The sequence below is a fragment of the Ovis aries genome, chromosome 12, assembly GCF_016772045.2.
Source record: "Ovis aries strain OAR_USU_Benz2616 breed Rambouillet chromosome 12, ARS-UI_Ramb_v3.0, whole genome shotgun sequence".
NCBI lineage: Eukaryota > Metazoa > Chordata > Mammalia > Artiodactyla > Bovidae > Ovis > Ovis aries.
In genome coordinates, this window is record NC_056065.1 from 40172070 (window position 1) to 40188522 (window position 16453).

At 41.4% G+C, this 16453-nt stretch overlaps 1 protein-coding gene across 1 annotated transcript; it reads left to right on the forward strand.

Annotated features, from left to right (window-relative positions):
- The first annotated feature begins 3535 nt into the window (after positions 1-3535).
- On the forward strand, positions 3536-3993 carry LOC101110527 (elongin-B). The gene has a single exon (XM_042229520.2). The coding sequence runs from the start codon at positions 3567-3569 to the stop codon at positions 3921-3923; it is 357 nt and encodes a 118-aa protein (XP_042085454.1). The 5' UTR covers positions 3536-3566; the 3' UTR covers positions 3924-3993.
- The last annotated feature ends 12460 nt before the right edge of the window (positions 3994-16453 follow it).

The following is a 16453-nucleotide window of genomic DNA, read 5'->3' on the forward strand; positions in this document are numbered from 1 at the left end:
GCAGGAATTGAGGAATTGCGAAAGGTTTAGATTCTTAGTGTTAGTTGCTCAGTCATGTCTGACTCTTTGCAACCCTATGAACTGCAGCCTGCCAGGCTCCTCGGTCCATGGAATTCTCCAGGCAAAAATACTGGAGTGGGTAGCCATGGCCTTCTCTGGGGGATCTTCCCAACCCAGGGATTGAACCCAGGTCTCTCTTTTTTTTTTTTTGAATTTCATGTTTATTCTTTTATAAGCACTAGCAGCATGTTACACATTCTCTAAAACATGGGATACAACTGAATTGAAGTGCATAGGCATAGAGATGAGCAGCATGACCAAGCATTGAAGCTAGATGTGTCTGATTATACAGAATAATACACACAAGGGGAAACTTAAAACTATCTAAGACATCTAATTTCCCTCCTCAACACATACACACACACACACACACACACACACACACAATCTATTAAACTTCATTTTCTGAACTGCTGGCTTTTGATTACTCATCTTTAAAACCAGGAACTGCTCTATCCATGGAGACCCATGTCATTTCTAAAGAGTTCTAGTTATTTGAAAGTTCTTTACAGGGTTACTTTTAAATGTTCTTTTTTTGTGTGTGGCAAAAGTCATATAATATAAAGCATACTGTTTTAACCATATTTAACTGTACAGTTCAGAGGCAGTAAGTACATTCATATTGTTGTACAACTCTCACCATCATTCATTTCCTGAATTTTTCACTTTCCTAAACTAAAACTCTGTCCCCATTAAACACTAATTCCCCATTCCCTCTCCCCAACCTCCTACTAACCCCCTGCTGCCCTGGTCCAGGCCCTGGCACCTATTAGTGTACTTTCTGACTATGAATTTGACTATTCTAGGTACCTCATATATGTGGAATCAAACAGTATTTGTCTGCACCTACTGTATATTAGAATGCATTTTTTTAAGGTCAACTTAGGGACTTCCCTCATAGCTCAAGCGGTAAAGAATCTGTCTGCAATGCCAGAGACCTGAAACCCAGGTCTCTTATACTGCAGGCAGATTCATTACCACCTAAGCCACCTGACTTCAGCTATGGAATTAAAAGAGGCTTGCTCCTTAGAAGAAAAGCTATGACCAACCTAGACAGTATATTAAAAAGCAGAGACATTATTTTGCCAAGATAGGTCCATCTAGTCAAATCTATGGTTTTCCCAGTAGTCATGTATGGATGTGAGAGTTGGACTATAAAGGAAGCTGAGCACCAAAGAATTGATGCTTTTGAACTGTGGTGTTGGAGAAGACTCCTGAGAGTCCCTTGGACTGCAAAGAGATCAAACCAGTCCATCTTAAAGGAAATCAGTCCTGAATATTCACTGGAAGGACTGATGTTGAAGCTGAAACTCCAATACTTTGGCCACCTGTTGCAAAGAACTGACTGATTGGAAAAGATCCTGATGCTAGGAAAGATTGAAGGCAGGAAGAAAAGGGGATGACAAAGGATGAGATGGTTGGATGGTATCAGTGACTTGATGGACATGAGTTTAAGCAAGCTCCAGGAGTTGGTGATAAACAGGGAAGCCTGGCATGCTGCAGTCCATGGGGTCGCAAAGAGTCAAACACAACTGAGTGACTGAACTGAACTGAACTGAACACCTTAGGCTCTTAGGTCTTGTACAAATCTACATATCTGGTTTCTGCCAGAGTCAAATTTGCCTTTTTCTTATTGTAAGTATGGGGTGTTACAAGGTTAGGAAGTAAAGACAAGTACATCCTGCTTCAAAAGAGAGTCCATAATAGATTCAATTTCTAGCTGTTCATCCCTGGAGAGAGAGTACTGGGCTTCTGATAGAAAAGGTTTATTCTTCTAACTAATGTGCACAGGTTCTGCACTTAATAACAATCCTCCTTTATTTGTATGTGTAGCCCAGAGACTAATTGGGGCATCTTTTGAGGACTCATCCTCTCCAGAGAAATTTAAATCAGAATGAGTTTCTAGTAAGGAAAGTAGAAGAATTAGAGTTTGGTCTGAGGGCAGAGAAATCATTACAGTTTACAGTGGTATTAAATTTACATAAAAATCTGCTGGTGGACAGTTGGAAACTAGAAAGGCATGATGAGTCTTAAAAGGCCTAGAGATATTGGGGTTAGCTAAGTTATGGGCAATGAAATAGGCGACCCAAAGACACTGACAGCTCAAGGTGACAGGGAGGAGCTGACTGTAGAGAAAGCAGCACCAGTGTCAAAAACCAGTTCTAATGAGGTGGATAAAACTGGAGCCTACTATACAGAGTGAAGTAAGCCAGAAAGAAAAACACCAATACAGTATACTAACACATATATATGGAATTTAGAAAGATGGTAACGATAACTCTGTATGTGAGACAGCAAAAGAGACACAGATGTATAGAACAGTCTTTCGGACTCTGTGGGAGAGGGCGAGGGTGGGATGATTTGGGAGGATGGCATTGAAACATGTATAATATCATATAAGAAACAAATCGCCAGTCCAGGACTGATGCAGGATACAGGATGCTTCAGGCTGGTGCACTGGGACGGCCCAGAGGGATGGTATGGAGAGGGAGGAGGGAGGGGGGTTCAGGATGGGGAACACATGTTCATGTTGATGTATGGCAAAACCAATACAATATTGTAAAGTAATTAGCCTACAATTAAAATAAATAAATTTAAATTTTTTTAAAAAATCCAATTCCTGATCCTCTCTTTTAGGCTTAATGGTTGGCTGTGGGGTGAAATAAGGATGGGCTGACATCATCATTCAAGGGGAAATTGTCCCTCTGGAGAAGAAAGACAAATCTTCCAGGGATGCTTGAGCCTAGGAATGCTGTTTCTTAAACTGACTTTTCTCTTAAGTGTGAGACATTTCCTCTTTCAAAGGCCCGACTTCTCATAATACCTGCAATTGTCTGAAGGTACATAGGCAGAACTCTCCCTGGGCTTTAAATTATTCTCAGAGTTATATTTTGGCTTTCCTGAAAATTCAAATTGCAGAGCAAGAATTGTTATTTTGAATTTCTTTTTCCTTCTGTTTTCCTGTAAACTGTTTACAAAGAACTGTATGGTAGCCTCCATTATTATGCTTAACAGCTATCCTGACCAACCAACATTGCTATTTTTGAACTTTTTTTTAGTATTAGAAATTTTCGTTCTAAAGTAGAAATTAGGAGATACTATTTTCTGGGGCTTCCAAGTTTAATGCAGTGTGCCTTGGAAAAGCTTGTATAAAACATTCAACAAAGGCTTTGGATGTTATCCTTTATTTCTGAGTGCATAATTCAATCTTTGGTCAATTAAATCTAGGAGGACATACCTCATTTTACTCCTACTAAACTGTGACTATCTGCCTCCAACAGAGCTGACCCTTGGTCATTTGCAGGAGGGCCTGATAGAGGGTCTAGCCACACATTTCTTCTGGGAGAGGGACTTTCTCCAGGGAGTTGTTTGGCCTAGCTAATAAACTACAGTACAGTTGCAGGCTGAAAGAATGCCCTTTGGTAGCATCAACAAAGAATGTTGACTGCCACTTCAGTAAACAAAGGATGTTGCAGGCGCGTCGAGGGGGAGAGGCAGCCGCCGCGATGGACGTGTTCCTCATGATCCGGCGCCACAAGACCACCATCTTCACGGATGCCAAGGAGTCGAGCACCGTGTTCGAGCTGAAGCGCATCGTCGAGGGTATCCTCAAGCGGCCGCCGGATGAGCAGCGGCTGTACAAGGACGACCAGCTTCTGGACGACGGCAAGACATTGGGCGAGTGTGGCTTCACCAGCCAGACAGCACGGCCTCAGGCCCCCGCCACTGTGGGGCTAGCCTTCAGGGCAGATGAGGCATTCGAGGCCCTGCGCATCGAGCCCTTCTCCAGCCCACCTGAGCTGCCGGACGTGATGAAGCCACAGGACTCAGGAAGCAGCGCCAACGAACAGGCTGTGCAGTGAGAGGCCTCCCCAAACTGTGCCCCCTTAATAAAAGATTTGGGCGTCCAAAAAAAAAAAAAAAAAAAAAAAGGATGTTGCAGCCATAAATCCATCAGCCACTGAACCACCCTCAACATCCCCAAACCCTAGTCACAGTGCACCCTGAGGGGATTCAGGATGAGAAAAGATAGGATACTGACCCAGTTAAGGTGCATATCCAAGGAATAATTTCAAAAAACCCAGACTCTTGCATATACAGAAAAGTACTAAAATGATTAACTTGAGATGTCTATTTTTGTTTAGCAGTAATCTTTCGATGTTCAACTTACATGTGTTTTTCTTTCTTTTCCAATAACAACCTCTATGTTTCTTGATTAGTCCTTTACCTCTTTGGAAAAGTCCCTCAGAGCTGAGAGGTTGCCATCCTGGGATACAGTCCTCACTAAGGTCTCTAACCTGGAGAAGGAAATGGCAAATCACTCCAACATCTTTGCCTGGAGAATCCCATGGACAAAGGAGCCTGATGGGCTGCAGTCTATGGGGTTGCAAAGAGTAGGGCATGACTGAGCAACTAATACACAAGGTCTCTAAATAAAACATAATTCTCAACTTCTAGGTTGTGTACTTTTTTTTTTTTCAGTTGACAATCTTGGCAAATCAATGTAGGGACCCAATGCAGATTTTCCTTCTTCTCCTGAACTCTTCAATGACCCAGAGTCTTGGTACTCCCAGAATCCTCTTGGGTCTGTCCATCTCCTCTATGAGTTCAGACAAATTTGAGTGAGTCTCTCCTGGGTCTTAGGGGTTCCCTGGTGGCACAGTGATAAAGAATCTGCCTGCCAACACAGGAGGTGAAAGAAACACAAATTCTATCTCTGGGTTGGGAAGATCCCCTGGAGGAGGAAATGGCAACCTACTCCAGCATTCTTGCCTGGAAAATTTCATGGACAGAGAAACCTGGTGGGCTACAGTCCATGGAGTCGCAAAAGAGTCAGACAGGACTGAGCAACTGAGCACACGACTGAGCACAGCACTCCTGGGTCTTAGCTCTCCAGTTATTGCTTGGTGATCCTAAGTTTTACTCAATAGTTTTAAACTCTTCACTGAAGGAATAGGTTTTCTTGAATTTAGATTCAAGAAAAGGTACTTGGGTTATCCTCACTTGAAAGACTATGAAGATTTTTGCTTAAAGACACTGAGGGGATCTTTAGGTTATTAGGTGGGAGACTAGGTTTCATTTTTCCTTGAATTAGCTACATTAATGCAGTTTGTCAGAATAAAAGTAAAAATAATAAAATAATGATAAAAGTAAAAATAATAAAAAGTAAAAAAAAATCTCATGAGAGATTTCAGCTCCAGAGAAGGGACATCTCTTGGCTAGCAATGGGCTTTCTCAGGCAACTACGAAACTTGTAGGGGTATGGGGTCTCCCTGGTGGTCCAGTGGTTAAGAATCCATCTGCCAATGCAGAGGACATGGATTCAATCTGTGGTCGGGAAGATCCCACATGCTGCAGAGCAACTAAGCCCATGTGCCACAACTACTGAGTCCATGCTCTAGAACCTGCGAGCTGCAACTACTGAAGCCAGCATGGCATAGAGCCTGTTCTGCAAAGAGAAGCCACCCCAACGAAAAACCCACGCACCACAACGAAGAGTAGCCCTCGCTCACTGCTGCTGCTGCTAAGTCACTTCAGTCATGTCCGACTCTGTGCGACCTCAGAGACGGCAGCCCACCAGGCTCCCCCGTCCCTGGGATTCTCCAGGCAAGAACACTGGAGTGGGTTGCCATTTCCTTCTCCAATGCATGAAAGTGAAAGTGAAGTTGCTCAGTCATGTCCGACTCCTAGCGACCCCATGGACTGCAGCCTACCAGGCTCCTCTGTCCAAGGGATTTGCCAGGCAAGAGAATGCAACTAGAGAAGCCCCCAAGCAGTAACAAAGACTCACCACAGCCAATAAATAAATCTAAAAAGAAAAAAAAAAGAAACCGATGGAATGGTGGAGGCAAGTCCTCATACCATGCAATAGGGAAACCTACTCATTTTAATTAAAGACTTGATCTGCCAGGGACATGCATAAGAGCTGGCCTTTCAGTGATCTGATCGTCACTGTGAATGATAATCATTCACAATAGTCTTAGGATGCAACAGGGAAAAACTGAGATATGTCAGTTAGAGCACTGCAATGACTCTAGAAGAGTTATGCTCACGAACAGCTCACTGGACCACTAGTGACACAATCATCACTAGTGATTTCATCTAGAAGGACAAACCTCAGAATGGGGAAAAAAATTTTCAAACCAAAAGAAAGTGGAATGATAGATTGTCAGCCTCCACCTAATACACCCAGCCAGGTTCTTGTATAAATACATTCAGAATTTATATTTGCAAATACTTACATGATTGGAGAAGTCATATTAAGGAGATTTCGATCAAAAACAGCCCAACTAGGGGCTCTTTTGACATTCCAAAAATAACTTTTCATACCCAGCTAGAAAAAGCAGGCCATAAGATCAAACAGACTGAATGGAATACTTAGTTCAAGAGGCATTCAAGAAGCTTCTAAAAGGGGAAATGATGAAGCAACTTCTTTGCAGGAAGCCAACAAAAAAATTGCTTAAAATAATACTGGAACTTTAAAAAGCCACCAGCATTAATCCTGTACCTCCCTCTGCTCCTCCTTTTTATCTTCTTTTATCTGAACTGCCAAGCCCAGATACTGTTTCTCTCTCTTCCATCACCCTCACGTCCTGCTCCTTCCTCTCTCCAAGCAAAATGGGATATAAAATCATAAGTAATTACAGCGCCCTTTAAGGATAAATGTATTTTAGGAAGAGTGGAATCATCCTTTATGCTTAAATGCACTCCCTAGACCTGAGAACTTAAGCTAAGAAAATTCCCAATCCTAGTCAAGACCCAAAAGGATTTGCTAAGGAATTCTAGTTAACCATCTGAAATTATGAGCCCGGGTTTTCTGATTTATATCAATTAATACAGCTATTAGTTTCTGAAAGTAAATCCATTTAAAGGAATGGATAGAGAAATCAGGACAGAGAAATCTCTTAATGATTTTGATTTACATAGCTCATCGACTCAAGCTGAATTCGAGATATTAGCTCATAAACTACTCAGACCCCCAGAATTTTCTCCAAAGTCTGTATACACTGGACAAAGATTCAGCAGTATAAACAAAAACCAGGTGAATCCATTCCAGAGTATCAGGTGGGAGGTTCAAGAAAATGTGTAGAAAATATTCTGGCATGACACCTGAATCATTCTCATGATCCTTTGCTGAAATCCACCATGTCAAGAAGGCATAGATGAGGAATAGCTCCTCTATTGAAAGACACAATTTACACTGGCCCCATTACACAGACCAACTTTCCAAAACCATTAAAAGGAAGGAGAGAAATGGTATGGACCTAACAGGAGCAGAAGATGTTAAGAAAAGGTGGTAAGAATACGCAGAAGAACTATACAAAAAAAGATCTTCACAAGCCAGATAATCATGATGATGTGATCACTCACCTAGAGCCAGACATCTTGGAATGTGAAGTCAAGTGGGCCTTAGGAAGCATCACTACAAAACTAGTGGAGGTGATAAAATTCCAGTTGAGCTGTTTCAAATCCTGAAAGATGATGCTGTGAAAGTGCTGCACTCAATATGCCAGCAAATTTGGAAAACTCAGCAGTGGCCACAGGACTGGAAAACGTCAGTTTTCATTCCAATACCAAAGAAAGGCAATGCCAGTGAATGCTCAAACTAGCACACAATTACAGTCATCTCACATGCTAGTAAAGTAATGCTCAAAATTCTCCAAGCCAGGCTTCAGCAATACATGAACTGTGAACTTCCAGATGTTCAAGCTGGATTTAGAAAAGGCAGAGGAACCAGAGATCAAATTTCCAACATCCACTGGATCATCAAAAAAGCAAGAGAGTTCCAGAAAAACATCTATTTCTGCTTTATTGACTATGCCAAAGCCTTTGACTGTGTGGATCACCACAAACTGTGGAAAATTCTTCAAGAGATGGGAATACGGGACCATCTGACCTGCCTCTTGAGAAATCTGTATGCAGGTCAGGAAGCAACAGTTAGAACCAAACATGGAACAACAGACTGGTTCCAAACAGGAAAAGGAGTATGTCAAGGCTGTATATTGTCATCCTGCTTATTTAACTTATATGCAGAGTACATCATGAGAAACGCTGAGCAGGATGAAGCACAAGCTGGAATCAGGATTGCCAGGAGAAATATCAATAACCTCAGATACGCAGATGACACCACCCTTATTGAAAGTGAAGAAGAACTGAAGAGCCTTTTGATGAAAGTGAAAAGGAGAGTGAAAAAGTTGGCTTAAAGCTCAACATTCAGAAGACTAAGATCATGGTATCCGGTCCCATCACCTCATGTCAAAGAGATGTGGAAACTGTGGCAGACTTTATTCTAGGGGGCTCCAAAATGGCTGCAGATGTTGACTGCAGCCATGAAATTAAAAGACATACTTACTCCTTGGAAGAAAGTTATGACCAACCTAGATAGCATACTAAAAAGGAGAGACATTACTTTGCCAACAAAGGTCCATCTAGTCAAATCTATGGTTTTCCCAGTAGTCATGTATGGATGTGAGAGTTGGACTATAAAGAAAGCTGAGCGCCAAAGAATTGCTGTTTTTGAACTGTGGTGTTGGAGAAGACTCTTGAGAATCCCTTGGATGGCAAGGAGATCCAACCAGTCCATCCTAAAGGAAATCAGTCCTGAATGTTCATTGGAAGGACTGATGTTGAAGCTGAAACTCCAATACTTTGGCCACCTGATGGGAAGAGCTGTCTCATTTGAAAAGACCCTGATGCTGGGAAAGACCGAAGGCAGGAAGAGATGGGGATGATAGAGGATGAGATGGTTGGATCGCATCACCGACTCATGGATGTGAGTTTGAGTAAACTCTGGGAGTTGGTGATGGACAGGGAAGCCAGGCGTGCTGCAGTCCATAGGGTCACAGAGTTGAACATGACTGAGCAACTGAACTGAACTGAATAGACACAGGGGCCACCTTTTCAGCTTCAAAGTTTACCAAAATCAAAGACTCCTTCTCTTGCAGTAATACTTCAAAGCAAATGATAGGGATTTCTAATGTGTGTTCTTAAATCATTATCTTCAAAATTTTACTTGAGAGAACTTAAAGGAAAGCACTCCTTTTTCCTAGTAAAATGTATCCCTATTCACCTGATAGGTCGTGATTTATTAGAAAGTTAAGAAGCCCATATTTCTTTAACTCTGAAGGGGAAAACATTTTTAAATTTGAAAGATCAAATTTCCTTTATTAAATAATGTTTGTGACCCATGAGGAGAGTGACACAGAACAAGAAAATCTGTTAGGTAGTACCCGAAGAATTATGGGTATTTGATCCAACAGATACAGGAAAAGTATAGTCTGCATCACCCATTAAAGTTAGTATGGGCCAAAATAAACTCCACCCAACATTCGTCAATACCCTCTGAGGCAGGAAACCATAAAGGAATAAAACCCTTGAAAACAGCTTACAATAAGAAAGGGTTTACTGTGCCTTGGCATTAGTCCTTATAACAAGCCCCATTTTGCCAGCTAAAAAACCTAATGGTAAGGGTTGGAGATTCATACAAGATTTGAGCTCTATTAAAGCTATAACTGTTGCTTATCATTCTGTAGTGCCAAAGCCCCATTCCTTGCTGTCCCAATAGTCCCCAAAACAGTGACTTCTTTTCAGGGAAATATCTCTGCAGTGTTTTTTATAGTATCCTTGTATATCCTGATGACCAATCTCTCTTTGCCTTCACTTGGAATGAGCAGCAATATACATGGACCGAAATGCCACAGGGTTATACTGAAAACCCCATTTACTTTTCTCAGATATTAAAAGTGGACTTAGACCATCTGGTTTTTCCTCATAAGTCAATTTTGATACAATATGTAGATGATTTGCTGTTGTATTCAAATTCTTTGATAAACAGTCAACAAGACTATTTTGGAGTTACTTCAGAAGCTAGCTTCAAAGGGACATGAAGTGTCCAAGGAGAAATTAAAGTTTTACAAAGCTAATGTGAAATATTTAGGTCATATATTTAAGAAGGACTTTAAATTGATCTCTGTGTGCATGCGCTAAGTATCATCGTACTCTTTGTGACCCCGTGGACTGTAGACCACCAGACTCCTCTGTCCATGGAATTTTTCAAGCAAGAACACTGGAGCAGGTTGCCATTTCCTCCTCTAGAGGATTTTCCCAACCCAGGGATCGAACTCAAACCCATGTTTCTTATGTTTCCTTTATTGGCAGGTGGATTTTTTATCAGTGCACCACCTGGGAATCCCTTTAATTGATCTAGTTAGAGTAAAAGTCATTTTGGCATTCCTTGTTCCAAAGACCAAAAGGCACTTAAGGAAATTCTTAGACCTTGAAGGTTACTGGAGGAACTGAATTCCAAATTTTTCTTTAGTGGCTCCACCATCCGGTAATTTGCTTTAAAAAGACCAACCTCGGTGTTTTTTCTGGGAAACAGAACATTCTGAAGCCATGGAGGCCTTAAAAAAATAATAATAATCCTTGCAAAAGCCCTGGCCTTGGGACATCCAAATTATGAGTTACTCTTTTTTCTCTTTGTACATGAAAACAAATGCATCCCTACACAGGAGTATTAACCCAGCAACACAATGGTTGTATTTGTTGCTCAGTCATGTCTGACTTCTTGAGACCCCATGGACTATAGCCCGCCAGGCTCCTCTGTACATGGAATTCTCCAGGCAAGAATACTCGAGTGGGTAGCCATTCCCTTCTTCAGGGGATCTTCTCAATCTAGGGATTGAACCCTGATCTCCTGACTTGTAGGCAGATTCTTTATTCTCTGAGTCACATCACAGCCAACAGCTAGATTCAATAACTAAGGGCCACCCCCCTTATCTCTGGGCAGTCACAGCAACAGCTGTGCTGTGTCAGACCACAGAAGAGATAGTCATGAATCACTCTCTCCTCGAATTTTTTATCTCCTCGAGTTGATCTTCAAGAAATCACTATGGATAATTCTGATTTTGTATTATCCCCTGATGGTTCAAATCTGCAAGAATCTAATGGAAAGTACCAGGTAGACTCTGCCACTGTTACTCCATTGTCTATCCTTGAAAACATTTCCTTGCCTAATATCTGTTCTGCCCAACAGGCTAAATATACAGCACTACATGTATGGATGTGAGAGTTGGACTCTGAAGAAGGCTGAGCTCCGAAGAATTGATGCTTTTGAACTGTGGTGTTGGAGAAGACTCTTGAGAGTCCCTTGGACTGCAAGGAGATCCAACCAGGCCATTCTGAAGATCAGCCCTGGGATTTCTTTGGAAGGAATGATGCTAAAGCTGAAACTCCAGTACTTTGGCCACCTCATGCAAAGAGTTGACTCATTGGAAAAGACTTTGATGCTGGGAGGGATTGGGGGCAGGAGAAGGGGATGACAGAGGATGAGATGGCTGGATGGCATCACTGACTGGATGCGCGTGAGTCTGAGTGAACTCTGGGAGTTGGTGATGGACAGGGAGGCCTGGCATGCTGCGATTCATGGGGTTGCAAAGAATCTGACACAACTGAGTGACTGAACTGAACTAAACAAGAGCCTGCCAGCAGCCAAAAGGAAAATCTGCTAACATATACATGCTATGCCTTTGGAGTGGCACATGATTTTGGTATCCTTTGGAAGCTAAAATCCTTTGGAGGATTTTGGTATCCTTTGGATGCTAAAATCTTCAGGACAGTCTATCAAAAGTATAAAACAAGTAGTAGAATTACTATATGCAATTCTGCTATGAATACACTTGCTTTCATTAAGGTATCAGGTCACCGAAAGGCTGAGACTGCAGAAGCAAAAAGAAACTTTTGCCGATCATGTGCCAAGACAGCAGCTTTACAAAATAACAGCCACCACCAAATAACCATTGCCTTTCCTTTCAGCCTCCCAATAAACTTACTGACCTACTGTTAAAGCCAGAGGAACCAGAGATCAAATTGCCAACATCCGCTGGATCATGGATAAAGCAAGAGAGTTCCAGAAAAACATCTATTTCTGCTTTATTGACTATGCCAAAGCCTTTGACTGTGTGGATCACAATAAACTGTGGAAAATTCTGAAAGAGACGGGAATACCAGACCACCTGACCTGCCTCTTGAGAAATCTGTATGCAGGCCAGGAAGCAACAGTTCGAACTGGACATGGAACAACAGACTGGTTCCAAATAGGAAAAGGAGTACGTCAAGGCTGTATATTGTCACCTTGCTTATTTAACTTCTATGCAGAGTACATCATGAGAAACACTGGACTGGAAGAAACACAAGCTGGAATCAAGATTGCCAGGAGAAATATCAATAACCTCAAACATGCAGATGACACCACCCTTATGGCAGAACGTGAAGAGGAACTAAAACATCTCTTGATGAAAGTAAAAAAGGAGAATGAAAAAGTTGGCTTCAAGCTCAACATTCAGAAAACTAAGATCATGGCATCCAGTCCCATCACTTCATGGGAAATAGATGGGAAACAGTGGAAACAGTGTCAGACTTCATTTTGGGGGGCTCCAAAATCACTGCAGATGGTGATTGCAGCCATGAAATTAAAAGACGCTTACTCCTTGGAAGAAAAGTTATGACCAACCTAGATAGTATATTCAAAAGCAGAGACATTACTTTGCTGACTAAGGTCCATCTAGTCAAGGCTATGGTTTTTCCTGTGGTCATGTATGGATGTGAGAGCTGGACTTTGAAGAAGGCTGAGCTCTGAAGAATTGATGCTTTTGAACTGTGGTGTTGGAGAAGACTCTTGAGAGTCCCTTGGACTGCAAGGAGATCCAACCAGTCCGTTCTGAAGGAGATCAACCCTGGGATTTCTTTGGAAGGAATGACACTAAGCTGAAACTTCAGTACTTTGGCCACCTCATGAGAAGAGTTGACTCACTGGAAAAGACTTTGATGCTGGGAGGGATTGGGGGCAGGAGGAGAAGGGGATGACCGAGGATGAGATGGCTGGATGGCATCACTGACTGGATGCACATGAGTCTGAGTGAACTCTGGGAGTTGCTGATGGACAGGGAGGCCTGGTGTGCTGCGATTCATGGGGTTGCAAAGAGACGGACACGACTGAGCAACTGAACTGAACTGAACTGAACTGTTAAAGAAGTCAGAATGGTACCAGAAAAAGAAAAAAACACTTGAGCACAGAAGGGAGGAAGACTCAACTTCAACAAAGATCTGTGGATAGGCCCATACAGGAAACCTATCCTGCTGCTGCTGTTGCCGCTGTTAAGACGCCTCACTTGTGTCTGACCCTTTGCGACCCATTGGATTGCAGCTGCATCTCTTTTGCCTCTTGCACTGGCAGGCAGGTTCTTTACCACTAGCGCCACCTGGGAAGCCCCGCTTATCCTTCTACTTGGAGCTTAATATGCTATTTTACACTAATTCATTAGAAACTCACTGGAACCCAGATAAGATGGTATTATGGAATAAACAATATTTCTCAAAGCCTTCTTTTATAAGTAGCTCAGGAAGTCTATTAAGATGTACCACTTGTCCAAAATATAACCCAAAGAAGCCCATTACACAGTCCTCAAGGAGATTTTCCAATATCTACAGCTCCCTTTGAAATTTGGTAGATTGATTTCATACAAACATCTCCCTTTCAAGGTTATCAATACGTTCCTGTTATGATTTGTATGTTTTCACACTGGGTTGAGGCATTCCCATGCATAAGGGCCACAAGGCAACCAATGGATAAACTGATTTAGAAATTTATTCCCATTTGGGGAATTCCCTCAGAACTACACAGTGATAAAGCAATTCATTTTACTGGGCATACTGTTTAAAACACTTGTAACATTTGGTCAATTATATAGCATTTATATAAAGCTTATCACCCCTAGGCCTCTGGTTTAGTAGAAAGAACAATAAATGAACACCCAGTCATCCAAGAATAAACAAAAATTTTTTAAAAACTTAATTAGTTAAAATTACAGATGCTTATTTCCACTTCTTTTGGCAAACATCATTTGTCTCCCTTCTAGATTATCACAGGAAGACCAATGAGACTGAAAGAAGAATTATATGAAACTATATTATTAAAGGGGGATATGTTACATTATTGAAAGTGTTTAATTGAATTATTAATGGGACATTCTAAGCTTGTGTCTGAAGCTTGTCATAGTAAATTATCTTTAAATGAAGATCAGATGTCCATGACCTATAACTAAGATACTATGTATACTAGAAAAGGCATTTTTTAAAGGACTCTCTCTAACCTAAACGGAAGGGAGCTTAGTTCTTTTAACTAGCTCACACAAAGAAAAACTGAAGGGAACTGATTACTGGATTCATATTTCCCACATAAAAAGGGCCACTGCACCAGATTGGTCTATGGAGAAAACAGCTGACCTCAAACTTACCTAAAAACAACACTGTAACAGAAAAGAAACACCCACACCAGGATGAGAAGAGGACATCAGAAGCAGACAGCTAGCCCAAGATGCCGAATCTTACCTGTATGATTATAACATTTTCTTGATTCTTGGACTCTCGCACACGACTCAAATGTTTTTCTATTCATGAGCACGACTTCAGAAATCAATCCAATTGTTAGGTTTGCGGTCAGTTACCTACATCCATTATATCTGGTTTACATTTGTGGGTTTCTTCTCTCCAAGGCTCTGATTGGACAGCCCTTAGAAAAATTACTTTAAATGTCTGACGCAGGATACAGCATGCTTGGGGCTGGTGCATGGGGATGACCCACAGAGATGTTATGGGGAGGGAGGTGGGAGGGGGTTCATGTTTGGGAACGCATGTAAGAATTAAAGATTTTAAAATTTAAAATAATAATAATAATAAAATAAAATAAACATAACCTTAAAAAAAAAGAAAGAAATTAAAGCACTATCCAGACCACTACTGCTTATACTACATGGGACCCCCCTCACATGGCCAATCAAACACACTCTGATTCTGGTCATAAATATGAGTTTTCCTTTAAAGTTACTCAAGCTGAATGAGAACAAGCAAACAGAAAACATAACTTTCCAATTTCAGGAGGGTTGTACTGTGCTGTGCTAAGTCGAGTCTGACTCATTGCAACCCCATGGACTATAGCCCACCAGTCTCCTCTGTCCATGGGATTTTTTTCAGGCAGGAATACTGGAACGGACTGCCATTTCTTCTTCCAGTGGATCTTCCCAACCCAGGGATTGTATCCACATCTCTTGGATCTCCTGCATTGGCAGTTGGATTCTTTACCCCTGACCTACCTAGGGAAGCCCTTTATTAAGAGGGGAACTCCCTCAGTTATGGGATGGATTTATATAGCTAACACCAGACCATGGTCATTTAAGTTTAAAGGCCTCCCTAAATTGGGAACAATTAAATAATTCAAAAGATAGTTAGCCTAATAAGACTAGAAAATTAGCCTGAGTGACTTATGAAAATTTCCAATACATCATTTCCCTTAAAGATAGCAATTGGCATGGAACAGATTGGGTCAGGTAACCAGAAATATACCGGGTTGCACCCCTTGAAACTTAATGGCTTTGTGGCACCAATATATGGCCCTGGCTTCTGCCAGGGTGGATAGAAAGATATATTTTAGGATTCCTTTGGGCTCAAGGCCACCTGCATGCCAATTCAGACATGACCTCAAAAAATTTCCCATTAATATGAACTCAATAGATAAAGAGATCTGTATTTGACTGGTGTGATCATTTAGGAGATATTTTTGTGCATTCAATAGGCCTGGAAGATGTAACTGCCCATGGCAAAGCCTTAACAGAATTCACCCAAAAAGCTTTCAATGTAAGTAACCAGACTATTAGCCAAGTGAATTCTGAGATCTCTATGACGAGGAGGAAAACTGTGCTACAAAATCGCTTTGTCCGCAATATTCTTACAGCATCTCAAGGAGGCACCTGTACTATACCGTAAGTCCCCTAACATATGAATGAGTTCCATTCTGAGAGCGCACTCCTAAGTCCAATTTGTTCGTTAAGTTCAACAAAGTTAGCCTAAGTATACAACTAACACAATCAGCTAAATAGTACTATAGTTTATAATACTTTTCACATAAAAAATAAACAAAGAATAAAACATTTTTAATGTTACAGTACCTTGAAAAATACAGTAGTACAGTACGTCTTTTCACTTTAGTCTACTCTCAATTATTTTCACTTTTTTTTTTCAATTATTTCCATCATTATCACCTGGTGCTTCTTAGCAGTACCAGCTACATCCCCTACATCCCCTTTTATGCTTCTTTTCGGACATCCTGGGCTTGACCTAAAGACACTGTACCACTGTACTCTACACAGTAAAGTACCAACAAGCACAAGCACTTGTAGAGGATGCCCACACAAGACAGTGTACACCAGACGCACAAACTAGTTCACACGATTGGACATGGGAACACACGTTCACATCTTTCCAAGCTCACAACTTGAGAGTTCATATGTAGGAGACATACGAAATTCAAACTGAATACTGTGTTTCACACCACACAAAT

Excerpts from the sequence above, each read along its gene's own strand:
- LOC101110527 (XM_042229520.2), top strand. The coding sequence starts at position 3,567 with ATGGACGTGTTCCTCATGATCCGGCGCCACAAGACCACCATCTTCACG.